The 23414-nt window shown below is 43.1% G+C and overlaps 1 protein-coding gene across 1 annotated transcript in view; it reads left to right on the top strand.

Moving 5' to 3' along the window:
- Positions 1-23414, top strand: part of LOC311363307 (leucine-rich repeat transmembrane neuronal protein 4-like) — a gene marked incomplete at both ends in the record, with an annotated part of 72802 nt that overhangs the window by 578 nt on the left and 48810 nt on the right. The window contains one exon of the mRNA XM_084483264.1: positions 16942-17148. Within this exon, the coding sequence (XP_084339390.1) occupies positions 16942-17148 (207 nt within the window). The remainder of the gene's footprint in view (positions 1-16941; positions 17149-23414) is intronic.

Consider the following 23414-nt stretch of genomic DNA (forward strand, 5'->3'; position numbering starts at 1 on the left):
CCATTAGCTGGTGGACTGTGTTCTGATGCAGAGCCAGCAACGCCAGGGGCAGGGGGGCGGGGGGGAACACGGCTGACGTGAAGTGTCTGCGTGAAGATGCCAGACATATCACACGGTACCATTGTGTCGTTTAGTGTACTGGATATAATTAATATGAGCATAATTAAAACACGTCAAGATCCAAGAATAAATTAATTAAAACGCTTGTCAGCGAGGAGATTGTCTTTCCGGAACAGAGCAGTCATCTGAGGGGCGTTTTATTAATCCTGGCGGTGGCCACTGCCAAAGCAGTGGGTCAATATTCTGCTTCTTCAAAGGGCTTCTATTATACCACCAGGTGTGATGGTAATTGGCCATTCCTCCCCTCTCTAACCCCTTGTGACATCCCCACTGGGAGTCTTCCCGTACCAGATGTATGACGGATAGATCAGCCAGCTACAGTCCACTAGGTAGAGTCGTGGGCTAAGCCATCCATCAAACATCTGGGCTGACACTCCCACCTTGTTCACAATTCTAATAAAGATGGTGACAACGGGTAGATTGGGTCACTTCAGTCCTTCATTGATGAAACACTAATTTGATCCTTTGTGGTATGGTAATCTCGGGCTAGAGAGTGGTAAATGCTCAACACGTGGTTAAGTCCAACACAGAGACAAGGTAAACAAGCTTGGGTTCTGCAGGTGGTTCATGAAGCATCTCTCGAACATAGGAATTAGAATTCAGTTTACATTGGGAGTGGTCTGAATGGTAAATAAGCCACGCCCACAGGTTCTTATTTACCTTTGGTCTGTCTCGGCTTGGGCGGAAATGGCAAAGAGGCTATGTCTAATCACATTATGGTAGAACAAAGACTGCTAGCTAGTCTCACTTTGTGTTATTTGTGTTAGCAACAAATCAAATTGTTTGTACAAATTAATTCATTACATCAGTAGTAGACATAACTACTCTACCAGGCAGGTGGTAATGGAACGTTTTACGTTAAACATACAATATTGTTGATTTATTGTATGTTTTTCTTGTTAAATGTGGACCCTGGGGAGAGCAGCTGTTTCCTTGTGTAATGGCTAATGGGGATCCTAATAAACTAAACTAAACTAAACATGTTTGTTGTGATTAACTTATCTACAAGCTCATGGCGTTGTCCACTATGCGGCGAAGAAACCATTCATAACTGGTGTTAGCTTGAAACATGTCATCAGTAGAAGCATGGACAAAAATAATTGACATCATCATCTAGAAGGTCTACTCAAGAAGCACCGAGACAGCAGGCTTGGGCAGTGACCGTGGCTTCGCCCACCATCGTGACAAGGCGTGAACTTCTGTTATGGAACTTCAGATCACGTGACTGAAGCCCTATTCAGGGTAGATCTTGAATTGGCACGTAATGGCTAATAAACGTCACGCCTGGTTGGTCAAACATTGCCCTTTAAAACACCATCTGTTTCACTGTGTGGAGACGGTTTGAACATGACGCGCAGTACACGGTCCAAGACACTATTCAATTAAACTCATGGATAGTCACTGCCAAGTCTTACATGCGAATAATTTAAGTGACTGACCCGGGACCTTAACATTTAATTTAATCACATACAAATACACATATATAAATATAATATCAAGTAAATGCCGTTAATTATAGACAAATATACATCCATAAATATAATATAAAGTAAATGCTGTTGCGATGACATTGCGTCCTTGCCAAACACCGGTGATATACGAGCCGTGAGCTGATGCCACGTTAGCCTTTTAATATCTGTAATGTCTTGTTTTAAGTAATTGGTTGTTGCAGTTGATTTGATGCTTACTAATCTTCCTTTATCCAATTATAAATTGTTCTCCATTTTAATCATCGATGATAACCGCCCCCCCAGCCCCAAACAACAGTTCATAACGAAGCCAGCCATTTAATAAATTAAACTTATTTCATGAAATGAACGCCGGGGTTTTAAATTCCAGCCGAAGGGGAAGAAGAAAGGAGTGTGCGCATTACGGGTTGAATATCTCTCCAAGGGAGTTTGAAGAATAATTGACTTGTGTAGCAGAGATACGGTTTGAAGATTATCCCACAGAACGTTTCTCCACCTGCGATAAAAACATGCATTTGGAGAGTAAACTATTCATCAGCCAGCAGGTAGCTATGCAGCCGGCTATAGGAGAGTATTAAGGGATTTGTAATCATATCTGTTATCCATGATGAAATGTTGCGGTGCTCCTACTCACAGGCCTAGTTTTCAATGCATAAATGAATACCGCTGAAACATACTTCTAAACTCAAATTCACCATACGATTCTACCGAGACTAATACCAATCCCTAACCATACTACATCAACTAAAGTAAGCTATGCTGTTACTAGCATTACTAGTACATTCAACTATACTTTATACCTGTACACTATACAAGATAAGGTTATTCACATGACAACAAGTGTAAAACATTCTGCACATCACGACAGCTGTGCAGCATGGAGCAGCATCACATTGACTCGTCTACACCAATTAGCTCTAGCTCTTAGCACTAGATAAACTAACCTATACTAGCATGCTAAATACTGCTCCCGAGCTGGTGTGTAGCATTTACAACAGCTCACTTACACCTGCAGTGAGGAGCTCTGCACTGCTGCCACACACACACACACTCCACCTCCACCACCACCACCTCCACCACCACCACCACCACCACCACCTCCACCACCACCACCACCACCACCACCTCCACCACCACCTCCACCCCCACCACCAACACCAACACCAGCACCACCTCCACCACCAGCAGCAGCAGCAGCAGCCTGGACTCCTGAACCTAACCCAATGACATCATGGTCATCACAGCAGCAGCAGAAGCCTCCTCCGAGGCAATGTCACGGAAATCAACGGCTGGTGAAGCGGCGTGCTGGTGACGCGGCGTGCTATCACAGCGGCGGGTGCATTAAGAACAGGCTCTTTTAGACAATGACACACAGGCTTACACCGGGAGCCCGCCACCGGAGGGGTTCACTTCAAACATGTTTTAACTCCACACACACCTCCCTGTCCCTCCGCCCTGCCTGCCCTCACTTACACCCCCCCCCCACCCCCCCGTCCCCGCTAAGCCGAACATCGCCCCCCTGCGTCCGCCGCGCCCCCCCCCCCGGGCTGGTGTCATCGCTGGGTGTCGTACACTGGCAGTGATGGAGGAAAGAAGAAAAGGGTTTAATAAGAAAAGGGAGGAAGTGCTGCTAGGCCCAGCGTGAATCAGTCGCACGGAGGGAAGGGTACGGACGGATTGCTCCAGGTCGGGATGGTTCTGGGATGGGTTGCTCAGGTCTGGGTCTGGGATCGATTGCTCGGGTCTGGGTGACTTGTCGGTACGTTATACATGACTGTCTGTCCATATCCTGTCACAAACACTTGACCAGCTACTGGTCGATTATTGAACAGCCATCTAAGGAGATCTTTACTTCAAATCTTGCTCCTGAAGTTAGTTCAGGTCAATTCAATTTATACAGAGACAACTTATTTAATCACCTTTTTATCACCACGGTCTGTTTGCTTAACTATGCTGATGACCCTCGTAAGAGTTTCCCTCCACACACTGGCCGTGTTTTAGACTGCACATTTGATCGTAAAACACGTCGACTTTGTCTTGACAGTTACCGTCTCAAAGGGCTTCAAAGTCGACAGCACCTCCTCTGAATCCTTACGAAGGGCTCAGAGCTCGCAGGGAAAAACTCCCAGAATGCCAGAGGGAAGAAGCCCTGAGCAGCAGCTCAGGAGAGGGATGGGGATGAGAGGGCGAGAGAGGGATTCCTGCTTCCAGGGAGAGTCTGCTTCTGAATGAGCACACATTTATTTAATACTATGTCATTCAGCAGCCAATTGAACCAACGTGAGACTTTAGATAATTGTGATTAAGGAGCAGGTAGATGAACACAGCCTTAGAATTCTGGTTAAGGATGAAACCTAAATGATAGTGTGTGAATTGCTAGCGCCGGTGTGAGCCAAAAATAGTGGCATCCCGCCCCCCACCCACACATTCATACAGTGATTTTGCTGCATGTCGCATACCTCTGAAATGTTTACATCCCCGCTGCGCACAACACCAAAAGCGCATCATAACAAGAATAGATGTCGCTTTAGTCCGCCACTTGAACGTGAACCCACGGTGAAAAAGGCACATGTTGGTAATAGATCCTAATAACCCCCCCCCCCTCCCCCCTCCCTTTGAATCCAAGGGAAAGTCAACACTGTATATAAACAAGCACACACACGAACACGAACACGAACACACACAGTTAAAACCCTCTTTATCCCAAGGGTAAACTGGCAGTACCGCGGCGTTGCAGATGCTATCAAGGCTTCTCGTGAGTGTTACAATCACAACAGGCCCCGGCGTTCCCGCTGCTCCCCGGACGCTCCGGCGTTCCCAGGAGCTCACAAGTGTATCTGGATTTCCAACATCGCCAACATCGCGTTCAATAAACCCACGGAGGGCGCTTGTTGCTGCCGTGTTATCGCCGTGTCGGCCGTTAAGGTTAATCTACGGGTCAACGCTTCTCTCTCTCTCGCTCGCTCGCTCGTGATGCATTTGATTCATTTTGTGCGGACTGTTCCGGAATAGTGGCATGATTCAGTCTGATATCGGATATCCAATTAAACTGCATTTAAATGTGGAGACATGAATGTGGTTAGCTGTGGTTAGTGAGATTGATATGCAGAGACGCCCGACGTCAGTGAAATCAAATGACTGCTTTATTGGAGCGAGTCCTCCTTGTTTTGTGTTTTTATTGTGTTGCCCTGAAAGGGCTCGCAAACATTTTCACTCAACAGCGCGTCCCATTCTTGTCTTGACACACGAACGCATGACATGTCATCAAGCGTGTCTCAAAAATTACAGAGAAGGGTTTCATAATAGTTGTTCCCTAATTGACGGTTTCCTCAAAAAAATCGACTTGGGAAATATGTTTGTGTGTGTGTGTGTGTGGGCGTGTGGGCGTGTGCTTATGGCCCATAAATACAAACTACTTTTAATGAATATATTTAATTCACCCCTTTAATTAATTATTTTGTGACGCAATTTGGTTCAGGCAAAACTCAAAGCTGGGGAAAATGAGAAAACGGGTTTCATCATTCCCATGACAAAAGTGTTAGTCGCGGGAAGAGACAACCAACCCGAAAAAAATCTATGAAAAGTAATCGTGTTCATATTCCTAAACCAAGCAACATGATTAGCACGAGAGCGGGCACTGGGCATCCCGTTCTGCCAGGCCTTTAGTGGTCCTCAATGTGTCAGCGGAACACTTATGAGAACACATGAATCAGCAGTAAATGGCCTCTTGATATCGTTATATAATATACATTTGTCGGTGTTATTCTAGCAGGGTGGGCGTCGCGGCCAATCTGACGGTTCAGGAAGGTTCCGGAACGGACCGAGAGTTCTTACAGGTAATGGCAGAATGAGATGTATCTTGTCACGCCAATAAAGATATCGAGACACTTTTTATTCCCAGTCTGTGCCCAGAGGTGGTAGATTATGTCTGCCACATGTTGGGGTAAAGAGACAGTTGGGCTGACTAGTGACTACTCCTTGGGGATTTTTAAAGGACTTCAACAAGTTCCCTTCCTGTTCAAAAAGATGACGTCACCTCAGGCTATTGGCTAGAGCTACGGTTCTTTCCTCTCCGATTAATTTAAGTTTCAATTAGTCATCCTCTTTTACGTACTATCGACTACGGTAACCTTGAGTTAGAGTTAATGAATTATGGAATTAACAGAAATCCATATATTATTATTAAAAGGAAGACTTGAAGGGATTTATCAAGGTTCCTACCTCAGAGTAAATTGGGGATTAACTGCTCAAATTATGATTAAACTGAAGCTAAACGGTGCGGCTGTTCTTTAATACTCTGCAGCCTGATACCTTACTGAACGCTATCAATAAATTACAATTGAATAATTTGAATTGCTCATTTTAAAATTTGACCAGATATCTTACAAAACCTCACATTGTTATGGTTCCAGTTTCAGCAGGAATGTTGATTAGTAATCCTTATTAATCTGTGGTATCAGGACTTTAATTAATGAACAGCCGATGGACAAATACTAAAACCAAATGATCAAAGCGCATGTGTTTCCAAATAAATATCGGTCAGGCCCTGGCTGGGCTGCAAATTATCTCCACAGATGGGTTCGGCCTTACTTTGTTCAAACGACCCCATGCAGCCAATCAGCCTAATAAATACATCAGTTTGCTTTTTTCGGTCAAAACCAGTCGGAATTAAAGCAATGCCCTGCCTCTCTGGAAAAAGCTTTCAGTGCTGATATAATGAACTAACATATCTTTTTCAGGTGAAACACTGCTCTTTTGATTGCTAGACTTTCCCAGGCAACGCCATTGTTTTGCGAATTGGTGCAGAGAGGTTTTCAACCAGACAGAGGCCAGACTGAACCGAACCGTCAACCTGAAATCAGGACAGTCAGACGGGGCTGAGATACACGGGACTTGGGCAGCATTTTAGCATAAGTTATTTAGTATTAGGAAAGTTCAACGCTTGTCATCACGGGCACTCTAAATAATTGCTCCTGAAAAGGGACAGCTTTTTTTAGCCTGGTGACCCTTGATTATAGCTTGGGGCAATAGGGGGCTGGCTGGATGACCCGAGGGGAGGGCGGCGCTGGACAGGGGAATCGAAGAAACAAATGATCAATGGAGAACTACACATTCAATAACACGCAAGTTACACTCAAGCGTGTTTAAGTGCCTGGTGAAAGAACGGACAAAAATATCGTGCCTAATTACAGAAAGTATCGCTACGCTAACTAGCCGAAACTACTTTCATGAGCCTAGTTTCCATAACAACGTGACAAACTGACCAAGAGTCGGCTATCGTTACCATAGGAACTATTTTCTGATGGAGATGAACTCGGGCAGAAAGCTTGAATTTGAGGGCAAATTCAAGACACAACCGAGCCCTTCGAGACAACAGCAATATAAAACAAGAATATTTTGACAAGAATGTTTCCTTTGAAACAGTCACAGGAATTCCATTATGCATTTCTGAAGTCTTTTCCGTCACTGCTATTTCTGCACTGAGTAGTCTACTCAAAAACGGCATGAAATATATTAAGCGTTGTGTTCCAAAATATTCTCAGTTTAAATGACAGCAAAGGGAGATGTGTTATCGTGGCGCTTAAGTCTCATGGTGGTGCTTCATGGGAATGAAGGCTGCAGACAGTGTACGTCCTGCCCCCCAAAACCACACACCTCCACCGCTCCTACTTTAGAAAAAAAAGTAACGTCTTGAAACTAACACTTTTTAGGTTTTTCCTTAGCTGGTTCCTTGAATATTATCCTGATTGTATTCACTAAGAATACTAAGAATACAAACTTTGGAATTTAACACTTACATGATTCACACAACATGATTCCCATTTGCCCATCTCCTTTGCCTTATTTTTTCAACTCAAAGTTAAGATCCTTTGTGATTGTACTGGGGCCTCGGAACTGTGGTAAATTGAAATCTGCGAGAGAAATCTTGAAAATCTTATCAGGGACACCATTGAAAATTGAGCAAACTATAAAGTACAATATAGTCACACCACTCTGAAAGTATTTAGCTGAACTTGCTAAATATGCCTTGCAGACAAAGATCCCCACAAACCAAAATAACACTTGTGGAGGCACACTGGAACTTATTGCCAAAACAATATTCAACATTGTATTTGCCTTACATAGCTGACCTTGGGTTCCGCTAATGACATACACTTAAAGTGCATTACCGATGGTCTCAGGACCACTACCCCGTGTTTCAACACGACAAATAGCATTACATAGGAAGTGCTCAGAATGCTTTTGATATCATCTTAGGACCTTGTTGCTTTGTTTGGCCACAATGCTGCTCCTCTCAGCGGACTGAGAACTACAGATTGCTAGGCTGAGCGTAGTTTTCTGCATGTGCGCTCCCGCTCCCTCTCCCTCTCCCTCTCTCTCTCTCTCTCCCCATCCTTGCTTTCAACATTTATGCATAAACACAAAAACGGTCTTGAGACTCTATTAAGGTTAACCTTTAGAAAACATTCACAAATTGAAAAAGTGAAAGTTGGTCTTGCCCTCAGAGAACAATTGCCACATGCTCAAGGGCTTCTTAGAAACACCTCAAGCTGAAGTAATGTGACATTTCTTAAAGTAAAGTCAGAAACAATCACGGATTGACACGGTTTGGACGCAGTTGAAGATTAAACTGATAGAATGCAGCTATAGAACACAGTTATACAATATTATAGATTACAGTTATATGAAGGTTATGTAATATGATTATCAAATTATTATTATCAGTTATAGAATAGGATTATAGAGTACAGTTATAGATTACAGTTATAGGACACACTTATATATATCGTTATAGATTACAGTTATAGAACAGTTATATAATATCATTATAGATTACCAGGCCAGGTGTTGTATTAATGGCACCATACCCATTAATGGCAACAGGAGCCCTAACAACAGACAACCTGTATGGATCCATTAAAAAAACCTGACAGTATACCTTGCATTCTCTAAACACGATTCTTGGTTTGTACACGCACTCACAATAAACGGAACACACTTCAGCCTCAATCATCCATGACAACAAATAACATACGTACACAACATAATCACGTATTTAACTGTCAAGCTAATCGGGGCCCACGGTTGCGTAACCGTTCGAGAGGTTCAGTTGAGTGTAAACGCACAAGACACAGGCGGAAGTGATTATGCTAATGTGACCTTTTGTGCTTGAATGACCGATGCTCAAGAATACATTTACATGTTCATAATTTATGGCACCACCAGCTGAACTTTGGAGACACCACCAGAGCTGGAAGAATGAGCTCACTGCTGAACGCCTCAAGTGAACAACGGACAGCAAATACTCAAGACTTTCGGCTAAGGGAAGCAAAGAAATTAACTGTTTGGGTATTTAGTAAGGCAAATTAGCAAATTCTCCCCCCCCCTCACACACACCCTAAGGTTGTAAGATGTGTATTCTAGTTCTCCAGGGGACCTTCAGGAGAACTCTTCCCAAAGAGAACTTGTAGTGTTTAAATTGAATCAGTATTCTCGCTGGGTTTCAAAGCCTTCCTTTGAAATCCACGCAAGGTCTTGTTTTCATGGAGGAGAATGAGTGGAGGTGGTGTTTTGAGCTCAGAAGAATATCTTGACATGAGGGTCTGCAGTCAGTATTCTATACGGCCTTCAGCTTAAAGGGATACTAGTGTCCTTAGGTAACTGTTACTTAACTAGATTTGAGTATCGAGTGAATCCAAAAATTTCACAAAAAGAAAGTGGCCTTTATAAATCTTTGGTCAAAGTTTTTGTTTTTGGCAATTGTGCAATTGGCTTTAGAGAATTTCCACGGGAAAAAGTTTAGAAACTTAACTATTTACTACAAACTTAAAGTAAAAGAGAAATGTTTTATTCTCTTTTATTCTTTATTCTCTTAATGCGGTAGAATGCTTCATTCACTTGAATGGGCCTTCCCGACTTCCGGCGGTCAATTATTTTTGTATAACGCTGTCAAGGAAAGTGGATTTTTTGCCTCTGATTCACGTCTTTTGTATCACTCCGCCAGTAGTCTGGTAACTTATCAACCCCAGCGTATTCGGTTGGCAGACTATTTCTCAGCTGATCAACACTACAAATGGTAACAAATAAATTGAAGGAAGACACACAGTGAGAAATATTTTTTTAGTTTTGGCAAGTAGTCGTGTAATAAGAAGGATAATGTATAGAACGCCGGTTATTATCGAAAATAAGCCCCTTCAGGGCGAAGCAAGTCTGGTTCGCCCTGTCGGGGCTTATTTTCCCGATAATGACCGGTGTTCTGTTCATTATTCCTTACATAATGCTCTAATGTGGATAAAACCTAGATCTAATAAGCTAGATATCTCAATTGCATGCATTTGATTTTTTTTGGGCATTCAGTAGTTTTGACAAAGAACCCTCAGTTCCTATCTTGTAATCTACTCTGGCGTAAACTACAGGACAAAATAAACGATTTTAAGTGCAGGATGTATGACTGCTCTTCTACTCTTCATGCTCATAAGAGATTAAATGATCAAGAGTAGCTGGGAGCTGGGCCGGGAGAGGGGATCTGAAATGGATCAGTTAAACTTTACAATGGATTTTATATTTCTACTGGCAACAAGCACGGGCCAGCTCGCCATTAACGAGCTCGCTGCGATTTGTTCCAGCCAGCATCTGATCAGCAGCATTAAGTCCCAGAGCACAGAATAGACGGAGAGATAGGAGGTAGGTGTGGGGAGGGAGCTGCAGTAATGAGATAAAAGCAGCGATTACCGTTTCCTTGTCCAATGTTGTAGACTGCTTTATTAAAATGTCACGATCTTCAGGCTCAAGGACGGGCTAAACATGCTCTTGTTGTATGCATCTGTTGTCGTGACTTTATTTGAAAATGCAAGACGAGGCCGTTTCGTGCTTGCACTGTGAAGTGGCCGTGAACTTGCCTGAAGTCTTTCAAATGTGTTTTTGTTGCTCAGACATCGTAAAAGACCAGAAACAACTCATCCTTACGACGACAGTACTGTGTTTGTGTGACAGCTCCAGCCCACTCTTGTTTGAGAGGCCTTTTGTGGCCGTTTCGCCAAACTTCACTATTAGGAATGAAGCAGTGCACATTCAGATATATTGCAGTGCATATAGTGACTCTTTTACATTTATCAACAAGCTCCCCATTTCAACAGCTCTCCAAAGGGCAATTTTAGCACCAGGTCGTCACCGAGTGTTGTCAACCACCAGGCTTGTGATGGCTGACAAACATCACACAAAAAATAAAATAAAATAAAATAGTGGCCCTTTGACAAAGAATGTATCAATACATTCCAAAACAAAATCCATCACGATGAACGCCTCGCTACTAAATAGATAACGAGCACAAACTTGAACTAATTGACTGAATCTGAATGAATTATTCTAATCAAATTGAGTCATCATAATTATTATTTACAAAGAAATATGGTTCATAAGCTTTGTGTGAAAAACCATTAGCAAATTATACTTGGTATTTATTAACCCAATTCAAAGAAAACTCATGATATTTTGTGATTTAGCCAATATCCTTTTACTATTAACCGTTATTTTCATTTCTACACATTTTCCCTATACTGCTATTTGATCGGGGCTGCACTCCCAGCCACTTGGAAAGAGCTGTGTATTCCTGCCCTCAAGGTTTCCTTCCCCCTGGGATTAAGTGAGGTTTTCTTTCCCCCTTTCGAGGGTTTTAGGGTTTCGGGGGGGCCGAAACCCTAACCCTAACCCTAACCCCAAAACCCCCTCTGAGGCCCTAACTGTGACAAAGAGGTTAGCCAAACAAAACTGGACGTGACATCAATTCAAACCTCAAATCAAATAAAAAAAATAGGCCCGCTCCATTATAACAAAAGCAGAGGCTGCCGGCGAACAGTTTGCTCTCTCCATCGTTGTGTGCTCTCTCCATGCGACCTATCCTATCGACAGAACACCTGTCTCACTGAGAAGAGCAGGGATCAGGGAGAGGCAAACACACAGCTCCTAGGAACACTTTGACGTTTTCACGTGGATGATGGAGCAGTGGGAGTAGGAATATATATCATATATATATATCACTACTCCTTGTAGAAGTAGTGGTGGCACTCATAGTAGTACTACTTTGCCTATCAGGAGCACTACTTATCCTTGTACCAGAGGTAGTATTTGTAGGATCAGTTTCAATAGTATAGGAATACAAGTATTTCAATTAATCAAGAAGACATTAATCCCTTGGTTTCCTTTACTTTAAATACCTGGTTTGATGTCATAAAACAATTAAACTTATGGACCCAGTTAAAACAACTTAGATGGATTGCATTTGATTCAGATTTCAAACCAAATTGTATGGACTCTAGGTTTAAATTCTGGATGGATAAAGGAATCACTGCTTACTATAGCATAATAGAAAAGAACACACTACAAAGCTTCCAGACGCTTAGAGAAAAATACAATTTAGAAAAACAGGATTTTTTCAGATATTTGCAGTTACGCCACTACTTCTTAAAAGAGATTGACAAAAAGCAGACAAATCTGAAACCTAATGGGATTATACAATTGATAATACAAACGTACAATAGCAGTACTAAATCAATCATCTCAAAACTATATCAGGGAATAGCAAATGGCAGAGGAACTTCCACAAGTTAGATGGGAAAAGGAACTACATGACACAATAACCTCCCAACAATGGGAGAATATATGTGAAAATGTTTTCTCTACAACCTGTTCTGCTTACTGGCGTGAATTTAGCTGGAAGAACCTCGTTCGCTACTTCATTACTCCTAAATTGAAAATGCATATAACATCATCAAACCATCCATGCTGGAGGGACTGTGGTGTAATAAGAGCAAACCATTATCACATCTTTTGGGACTGTCTAAAATTAAAAAGATTTTGGGAGGAAATCTGGGAAATTATGAAGCAAATTCTGGGAATACAGATTCCATTGACGTGTGTATCATTGTATTTGGGTGATTTTCCAGAAGAATTACCGAGAACTGATAAATATCTTCTGAAAATATTAACTGCAGCAGCAAAAAAAAGCCATTACTCGCAAATGGTTACAGGCCGATCCACCTACAATAGATAATTGGCTAGAAATTATTAAAGAGATTCACGAGATGGAAAGGTTAACTCTTCTGCTTAGATTGGAGTATGATTTATATATTGCAAGATGGACAAAATGGAATATATATTTGCTAAAATAATGGTGTGGTTTGTGATGTATTGTGATGTCTGATATCTTATAATACTGTTTGCTTTCCGGTAGCTATAAAGTCAATTCTACAACCTCTGTGACCCATGCAACATTTGCGATAATAACAAAAGAATACTATCATGCCGACAGTTGTATCTGTTATCTGTACTGTCTATATCATTGTTTTGTTGCAAAAATGCTCAATAAAAACTAAGTATTAAAAAAAGGAATACAAGTAGCACTACTTAAATGGTCCTCATTTATAAAGCGCTTTTGTCCAGAGCGCTGTACAGTGTTGACTGACATTCACCCCATTCATGCACACATTGACACACCGACGGCGGAGTCAACCACGCAGGGCGACAGCCAGCTGGTCAGGAGCGGTCAGGGTGAGGCGTCTCGCTCAGGGACACCACGACACTCTAGACGCTAGACGCTCTACACGCTAAGGAGCCGGGGATCAAACCACCAATCTTGCGGTCAGTGGCGTTTCTACATGTAAAAAACAGGTGGGGCTAGGCTAATATTTTTTATTATTATTATTTTTTTAATAATTAATATTAATATATATATATATATATATATTTTTTTTTTTTTTTAACTCCACATTAAATGCACAGATGTTTTTGCCAGCGGTTTGGCTAATGCCAAAATCCCTTGGATGGTGGGGACCAAGGCGTTTTACCTCTAATTTTTCCTCCAGACTAAGGGTCTCAAATCTGTGCTCCAACAGATGATCTACCTCAGGGTTTCTCAACGGGGGCGTTCATAGAACCTAGGGGGCGCTGTGAAACTTTGCTTGTGTAGCGGTCATTATTTTTTACTTTTTAAACTTTCATGGTTTTCAAATATTTTCGGTGCAAAAATAGGATAACTGAAATAAAAATCCTTTTAACCCCCTTTCTAACCCCTCTATCGTCTCATCTACTTTTTACTTTATGCTCAGTACCGTCATGATCGCCATAGTAACGCCGATAAACAAATCAACCTCATCGCAGTAGTGTGGTGCTTTCCGAAACTATTTCGCCCTCCCCTGACTTCCACTGGTTGGTTTGCGGGACATGCAAAGCAAGCGGTGGATGGGGCATTACGCTAAGCAACATGAATCGCATCCATATGACATAGTAAGGCAACATAAGACGTGAATAAAGCTAACTCCGCTTAGCATGCTAATTGTAAACAATAGAACGTGCGCATTACATGTAGACCACCGCAACGTCGCTTATTACGTCTGCGAACCGATAAACACTTTCATAAGGTACGCACACCAACCGGCACATACGCATTTAACACTGATGTTACAGGCGCTTAACTTGTATAGTAACAAACTACTTTAATTACTATTTGAACTTAAACGTGCTACTCTCCAACTCAGAACGAAGTGGATAAAGGCTGCACATGCGCAGCGTTGCTAGGCAACGTCACGTAAACAAAGGGAGTCTTTCGTACACATATTGAACCCAAGTTCGCGGGTTAACAGTTCAATAACCAATAAAAATGTACACAAGCACTGTTACGTATTAAACGTCAATAGCTCAATAATAAAACCTTTTAATAAAATTCTGAATACGTGAGGTGAGGACTAGGTTACTCGAGTCATGACTCATCACGCGCGCCACACACATTACGCTGTAGTGGAACGAACCATATATGTCCATGGCGGTGCCGGTGGGGCTAGCCCCACCAGGAAGTAAAAGAATCTCCGTCCACTTCAACAGAGAAACACTCTGAGCATGCGCATTTCAAATTTTCAAGCCCAATACACATTACATTGGGCTGGTGGGGCTAGAGCCCCTCTTGCCCCACCGGATGAACTCAGCCGGAAGAAGCAAGCTAGGGTCGACTAAAAATGAACTAAAAGCGCCGAACTTATTATTTTACAGTACTTTCTGGGGAGATTTTTTTATTTTATATATATATATATATTATTTTTTTAATATAATATATTTATTATATTTTTATTTTTATTTTTTATTTTTTATTTTTTTTTCTTGTGAGAGTAGGTGGGGCCGAGCCCCACCTGCCCCTAATGACCAGTCGCCACTGCTTGCGGTTACCAGCCAACCCGCTCTACCTCCTGAGCTAATGCCGCCCCTCCTGCCCCTTACTTGTAGTAGCCTACCAGTAGTAGTCTTGGTGGTAGTAGTTGTAAAAGTGGTCAAGTGAAGAGGAAACTGTACATCTCTGCCATGCCAACAGCCAGGACTAAGGATTAAAAACCCTTCAAAAGAACAACTGTGGACTCTTACACCCTCCTTGACAACGAATAGGCCTACCACCCACGAGAAAATCATTATCCGTCCATCTGCTTGTGGGACTGCAGTTTGGTGTGTGATAGTGTGGTGAATAATTCCTCTAGCGTGACTCGACGGCATCCTTCTCAATAAGGGGAAACAGAGGACGAGAAAAGTGTTCCAACAACACTGGACACACACAGGCTGTTACGTGCACTTATTTAGGAACACAGCATATGTCCGGCTGTTTGTAAATGTAGGCCTATTATAGGCCCTTGGCCCTTCTCTCCATATATCACTGTGTTAGATTATACTTCTTTGGCCTATATCCTCATACGAAATTGTAGCATTTTTTTTGCTTTGGAAAACCTAATTATTTCCCTCTCTGTAAGATAATTGAGTCCATCGTCCGTCCGTACGCTATATTTAGTTTGAAACATCTGCCCGTCCCTGGAGTGAACAGTGAGAATATTAGCATCTCTCTAGCGTCTCCCCCCCCCCCCCTCCCTCCTCTGTTTGAAACATCTGGCCCTGCCTTGAGGGAGCAGTGAGGAAATGAGAATCTCTCTCTCTGGTGATGAGAAAGAGTTGGCTAAGCCCATCAGGCATCAGCCAATCCTTCGGCACGACTCCCGTGCTCCGCTGGCCGGGGGTCTGTTATTATTTAGACCGCCGCTGGCTGTAATCGCCGCGAGAGTTTGGCGAACAGGCGTCCCTCCGCGCCGCAATAATCACGGCTGCACCTGCGCCTGCAGACCCGGAGCGGGCAGAGATCGCTGTGAGACTTGGCCAAGAGCTGTTGGTGGGTGTACGTTTGTTCACACTGAAAGGTGTATATATATATATATATATATATATATATAAGCACATAGAAATGCATTTGTATACCTGTGTTATACAGACAGACAGACAAACTGTAAATTCATACATACATACATACATACATGTTATGATGGGTAATATATATATATATAAACGTGCATATAGAATGTATATCTTATGTATAGGAAGGCTATATAGAAAATCAGCAAATAATGTAGGCTATAATGTAGGCATACACTCATAAAAAGACATGTGTTAATGTAATGTTATGCTATGTTATGCATTAAAATAGGCTACAATTACAAACATACACGTAGGCCTACCTACAGGTAGCCTATATAAATACATTATCAGCACATACTATATAAATATCCTATATCTATATAAACATATAGAATAGCAGCAAACAACAGCAGCACAAAGCTACGGCATAAAAAAACACATCGCATACATTCGTGATCGTGCCAATATACACCACTGCCTGTCGTTCCCCATCTCCACCAACATCCCCTCTGTCTCTCTCCCACACACACGCGCGCGCCCCCATAGCGTAGCAGCGTGCACGTCCCCCGCTTACAGACCCCCCCCCCCCCCCACAGACACACACACACACACACACACACACACACACACACACACACACACACACACACACACACACACACACACACACACACACACAGACAGCGCGCGCGCGCACACACACACACACACACACACACACACACACACACACACACACACACACACACACACACACACACACACAGTGTCTTCACATCGCAAGCCTCCACTGGCTGCAAGCCTCCCTCCTCTCTGCACAGATCCCAGCCTTCTGTTCCTACTGGATGTTTGCGCACCTTTTCCCACAGCCTTCATTCCGTAAAGAAGAAAATCAAAACAGGGCGTCCACACGCTACTTTTCTTTACGTCTGTTTGCCGCTTTATTTAACATTTATTTGGGCATATATCCGATTTCTTGGGTTTCCAGGGAGAGCGCATCGTTTCTGGATAACTCCCCATATGCGATCCAAGTTAAAAACCTGTATCTCGACGACGGGTCGCGTTTTAACACGCGCCCTTTTCCTTTTCCAAAAAGTTGTGCAGCTCTATGCGTGATAAGTGCCGTGTTGTGCAGCACCACGGACCACGGACCCGCGCGGCGTGGCTCCGCGTCGCGTCCACACCGATCCCCCAGAGGGAGAAGAGCAGGTGAACCCGCTCCAGTGTGCGCGTCTGTCTGCAAAAGACGCCTGCTGCGTTACGTCGCCACCGTCAGCGGTGAACGACGAGACTTCTTGGGAGGACACAACCAGGGGACCGAGTCTTGAGCTGTGCACCGGACGTCAGGGGGTTGCGAACCAGATGCATCGACATGGGTGAGTGAACACGCAAAGTCTGGAGAAAAAAACATGCATGTCACAGTATGATTGTTATGTTTCGACAAAGTGGGAGCACGATGGTCGGTGAGCCTCTGTGGGCGACGTGATGATGATGGTCCGTTTGCTGAATGGAGATTATTTTTCTCGCTCCCATATGATCACACATGCAGCAGATTTTCGATAACTGGATCATAGACGTGCACATTTATTTGCTTCATTAATACAGTCCCTGCGGGCCAACTATTGTGTCGTTATTATAGGCGTTTATGGGGTATTTGTAGTTTCTGGGTTGAAGCAAATGTTCATTAAAACATGCAACATTATATCCTCAATGCGCATCGGAGGACAGACAAACTATCGCAGATTTCTTCTACCTCTTTAGCGCACTGTGGGCTATCACATAACAGCCATTTCCTGCGATACACATTTGTATCTTCCTTCTTTTCTTTAATCAAACGCATGGATTCAGCGTAAAAAACTATTTGGACATCATGGCGCAAAAATTCCTCCATCCAAAATGAAAAAACAGCATCAAAGTTGAAACTCCATCTCTGCGACGCCTACACTCGGTGTCCATTAAGCCCAACATGCACACAGCATAGCCTGCATACCTCTCACCCACTCCATTTCACCAACAACACACATACACACACAGATTTGATGTAACAACCTGTGACACAGAATGCAACAACAATGTTTGAAGGGGCCTCCATCCCAAAATCCATTACCCACTTATTAGAAGTAGCCCATGTTTAGCTCTTTGAAAGGGTTTATATTGTATACATTACAGCTGTCTGAAGGGAAAACAAATTTGTCATCATTAATTGAGTGAGTATAATTTGCTGTTATGGAACATAAGATCAAGCTGACAGCTCATCAGGTTGAGGAATGAGGTGAAGCACTTAGTTGCAGAACAAAAGGCCTGTCGCACCACCTGCCATCGCCTTCGTTTAATAAAGTCATCCATCGCTCACCCCCATAGCCTTCACAGGCTTATTAAGCCCTCCACCAATTATCTCAAACTCACCCTGAAACTATCTGATTCATGCCGTGATTTATGCCTCAGCCTTTCATCAGAAACAATGCTACTGCATAATGGACACAGGAGAATTGACAAGGTTGTCAATCTAAAATAAATGGCTTGATTGTTTAGTTGCAAAAAGAATGTTGGACGGCCAAAATGGGGAGTGATCACGAGCCTGGTAATGAATACAATATCCACCGAGCGCGGTGCTGGGTCAGACTTCACCCAGAGCAGTTTTGAACGTTGCTCCAACATTCAGTCTGAAACACGACCAACGAAACATTCTGAGCGAGCAGGAGAAGAGCGCGAGGGCACAGGAGTACTTAGCAGCCTCCACCTCAAGAGGGGAGGGAGGGTTAGAAAAGCACAATCCTTCCATTTGTTGAAGTCAACCGGTTTTACCTCAAAACACTAAAGGTTAAGGGTTAGCGGCAGGATAGTCTAGCGGCGAGGGCGTTTCATATCCCAGCTGGAAAAGTTTGGTTCGATCCCCCAAGGTTTGCCCGGGCCCCTATACCCTACCTGTGGGCATCCTGGAGCAAGACGCCTCCTCTAGCTGCTCCTGAATGACCTGCCTCAGAACTAACTCTTAAGAAACACAATAAACACATCACTGGACAGAGGCCGCAAGCTGGCGTGGAAAGACCCAGGAGAGTCAAGCAAACACGGCCACGACCAGCACCGACCATAAGAACACTGATTCAACAAGAAACCGCCGTCAACCACCAAGGGGATTGGCAGTCTGCTGCCATGTTGGTGTTTATTGGGGCATTGTGCAAACACCATAAGGGGCTGTGGATAAAAGCATCTGCTACATCAGTGTTTCTCAATTAGGGGTACTTTAAAGGATTAGAGGGGGGTGGGGATGTTGAAAATCAAGGAGAAAGAAAATCTGCAAAAGTTAGAGCTAAAATAAACACACTAAAATGATTTTGCAGGAGAAATTGCCTGAATGTGGTTGCATGCAGCCCGCAGTGTCTTTTTTTATTAGGACAAAGTTTTTTTATTAGGACAAAGCTTTCTCACTTCAGGTCAGGCGAGGTTCAGCGATACAAGAAGCATGGCTAAAATCATTTTTTAACTCTAGAAAATGTTTTGTTCCAGTGAAAGGACTACTTTGCTGAAATAAATATCTCCAAGGAAGTGAAGAAGTGAAGAAGTGAAGAAAAGTCTGAGATTCACTGCAGTCAGTGACTAATAGCATAGGACCTGGATTTCTGTGTGTCTGCTCACCAGATGACATTGTGGTCCTCAGCAGGAGGGTCAGGAGGATGACTCTGCGTTGTGTCACATTCAGCTGTAGACAGTGAACATGCTCAAAGATGTATGAGTGTGTGTGTGTGTGTGTGTAAAGTGCACTTGTGTCTTTGTGTGTGTCCTGTGATGGACTACTACTCTAGTACTCGTACTAGTACTGCTGACCTAGAAGTATACCAGCAGGGGTGTTACTTCCTTTTACAAGTATCAGTGCTGTTCTATTAGCGCTCTAGTACTGCAGTTCTAGTTCTACTGAAATAATACTGATACTACGGTTCTTGAACTGAACGATTACTGCTCTAGTACTTCTTCACAAGTACTACCACGCTCCTCTAGCACTACAGCACTAGGAAACTGCCTTTAGCAATGCAGAGAGTACTATTACTAGTACTATTACTGTACTGAGCTGCTGTAGTCTACAGCAGTCAAACCAGAAGGGCAATAAACCAGCAAAGAATCAGTGCACACGTCCCACTCCACTGTAGCGATGATGGGATCTCACAGCACTGGTGGGTACTCGTACTCTACTCATTCCCCCCGCATGAATAAGACCTCAGCTCTGGAAAACGTACACAATACGGTGAGTGGTAATTCACGCCGTTAATGGAACGCTCCCCGCGTGTGCTTGGCTCTCTTCAACCACCGCGCCTACTCTGCAGCGCACGTAACAACCACTACCGGGGGGCTGCCCTTTGATTGACAGAGGGCCGTGTTGAACACCGCGTGGGGAACATGACCTCTTTACACCCATCGTAACGGGCTGATTATGACTAATTTGGGGGGCAGGTGTGTGTGTGTGCGCTCATTCCAACACCTGTTAGCCGCAATCCGGCAGGGTTCTATTAAAGCAGGGCCAAGTACAGGTTTAGTGGAGACGGCGTTTGGAATGCACACGTTACGAGACCGGTGCGAGATGAGGCAGATTGTGGTTTGTTTGTTTGTGTTTTTACTGTGTCATGGAGACAGTCTGTATTATTGTGACAGGTTTTTACTTTTAATGAATATTAACAAATAGAATAAGCGAAATAAGCATGGACGACTTTATTTTCCATGCTTATAAAGCTCTTTGAAATTGATAAGAGAGTGGGAGAGAGGAAGAGAGTGAGAGAGAGAGAGAGAGAGAGAGAGAGAGAGAGAGAGAGAGAGAGAGAGCGAGAGTGAGAAAGGAAGAGAGAGGGAGACAAAGAGAGTGTCTTCGTCAATGTGGCAGAGAGTGATAAATGTGAAAAAAAATGTGAAAAAAAATCTCAAAGTGAGAATTTTAAAACGCGTTAGTTGGAATAGTAGGAGGGGAAGCAGTAGAAAAGGGGAAATAATAAATGAGTTGATTTTCTCTATGGCTCCTCTTCAAAGTTAAACCTGCAGGGAATAGGGAACTTATATAGAAAAAAGTAATAGTAATAAACTCATTTTTAGAATCCATCCCAGAACTTTATACACAAACTGAATTTTTGAATAGTTTTTATAAAAAACGACAATATTTCCTCAGCATACAGATATATCTTTTTGTATTTTAAAGAGACACCATAATCGGATAAAGCAGGTTATAAATAATAATAGATTCATACTATCATGCACGGACATAACTCTATTACTGTCATGGTCACCGTGCAGAGTGAGTTATTGCTATTCAGATGATAAGGAGGCATGTGTGTGTGTGTGTGTGTGTGTGTGTGTGTGTGTGTGTGTGTGTGAAGGGTGTCTGTGTCTCTGGTGTCTGCAGCACTGTCTATTTTGTGCAGGCTTCTGCGATACGATCAACGAATATTCACTTCAACCATGTGTGTGCTTAGCATATTTTACCTTCCTTCCTGACTGTTTACCTTGTTATTTTGCCACAGAGAGGTTATTTACATATTAATACTCAACACTCAACATTAGTTACATACTTATACTAAACACATTAGTTATATACGCATACTAAACACACTACTTACATGCCTAAACATATTAGTCATATACTTAAACTAAACACATTACATTTATGCCTAAACATATTATTTATATACTTATACTAAACACATTACTTATATGCTAATACAAAATGACAGTGAAAGGTAAAGTGCTTGATTTCGGTCTTTATCCATGCTATGATTATTATGATACAAACAAATTTGTGTAAAAAATATATTTCTTTATAAAAGGAATGAAGCAATGAAGTAGCGACGCTGGGAGCAGGGAAATCTCTTTAGAGCGCCTTATTTTTATTAATTAAAATATATATATATTTTTTTTATTATAGATGCACCAGTGTCTCAATTCTTATATTGCACAAAGTAGGGTGATGATATACAGTATTTTGTTAAAGTTAAACAAAGTAGGTAAAGTAAAACCAAAGACATGCTACCAGCACAGCACACTGCCTATATGTACGGCCCAACACTTGCTCTCCATGAAAAGATAACTTTGAATATACGTTGATGTTTTACAGAGGAAACGGTACGTACAGAACTCTGATCACTGAGATCATGAATGCTGGTATGAGATTAGCAGCATTAGCATGGTATTAGGTCTACATTGAAGTAATGTGAGTGGAGAGGAATACTCTAAACTAGTCATCAATCCCGAGCCAATGGCTCGGATGAAGCAAATTCGCCTCATTTGAGTGTTGACTCAAGGTAAAAATACTTCAAAAAATAATCCAGTTTGTGTATCTCAAAGTGCATTTTTACAGCCAGCCAGCCAGCCATCCATTCATTCCTATTTCCATTCTTTCCATTCATTCACTTTGCTCTGTATGTTGAAATATAAACACAACACACACCTTTGTGTGGTACCTCAATGGCCCTCCAAGTGCAGTCCTCCAGCCTAGCCGCCATACATTGAGGGGCTTTCCTCATCTAACCCTCTCTTCCTCTCCTCTACCTTCACCAGACCTTCATTCCTTCATTGTTCACAATCAGAAGACTTAAACTTATTAATTGAGGTCACAAAATGTGTAATTATTTAATTTAGGCTTTTACTACATGTCTGTCTAATCCTGGCAGTATCTCGCTGACAATTACAGGAGCCGGGGCTTACCGTGTGTAGCAGTACCGCCCCTCCCCACACACACACCCCAGCTCGGCCGCAGCTCAGGCCAGCTGCATTTCAAGTGCCACAGATGTTGTAAAAAAGGCTTTTATCATAACTCACTAGGATGCTTTTCTCCCTCCGCTTCATGCGTTGGCCATGAGTTGAAAATGACTGCCTTATCTGACTGTTTAATTAACGAGAGTTAAATCATCAGGTTATAAGTGCATAAAAAAGGAAATAAAAGAACCTCATTTCAATATCGCAACGCCAGCGTGTGCAATAACTCAGTGCTGCATGATGGGAAACCTCAAACCGATAGTATGTCATATCTGTCCTGAAAATATTTTTTAATCTCATGCGCCTTAAATCTGTGCGAACACACACTCAATGATGTAATACATCACACATGCACACACACACACGCACGCACACACACACACACACACACACACACACACACACACACACACACACACACACACAGACACACACACACACACACACACAAGTAGCAGCCGGGAGGTTTTATGTTTTTTTGCCTGCATCAGCTCTAATTCCACACCGCCACGCTGTAAAACGCCAGGCTGCTGCTACCGTGAGCAACTGTCTCTGGGCGGGCAAGGGAGGAGGGGTGGTGGTGGTGGAGGAGGGGTGGGGATGTTGGAGGAGGGGTCTGAGGTGTTGGTCGTTGTGGAGCAGTGTGTCTGGTGGTTTAGAGGGGGGAGGTGGTGGTGGTGGGGTGGTGGAGGTGGGGCGGTGGGAGGTGGGGAGGTGGGAGGTGGTGGAGGTGGGGCGGTGGGAGGTGGCGGAGGTGGGGAGGTGGGAGGTGGTGGAGGTGGGGCGGCAGTGGGAGGTTGTTGTGGCGGCGGTGGGAGGTGGTGGAGGTGGTCGTGGAGGGGTGGTTGGGGTGGAGGGTTGTGAGGTGGGAGGTGA

The sequence above is a fragment of the Micromesistius poutassou genome, assembly GCF_964030765.1.
Source record: "Micromesistius poutassou genome assembly, chromosome: 18".
Lineage (NCBI taxonomy): Eukaryota > Metazoa > Chordata > Actinopteri > Gadiformes > Gadidae > Micromesistius > Micromesistius poutassou.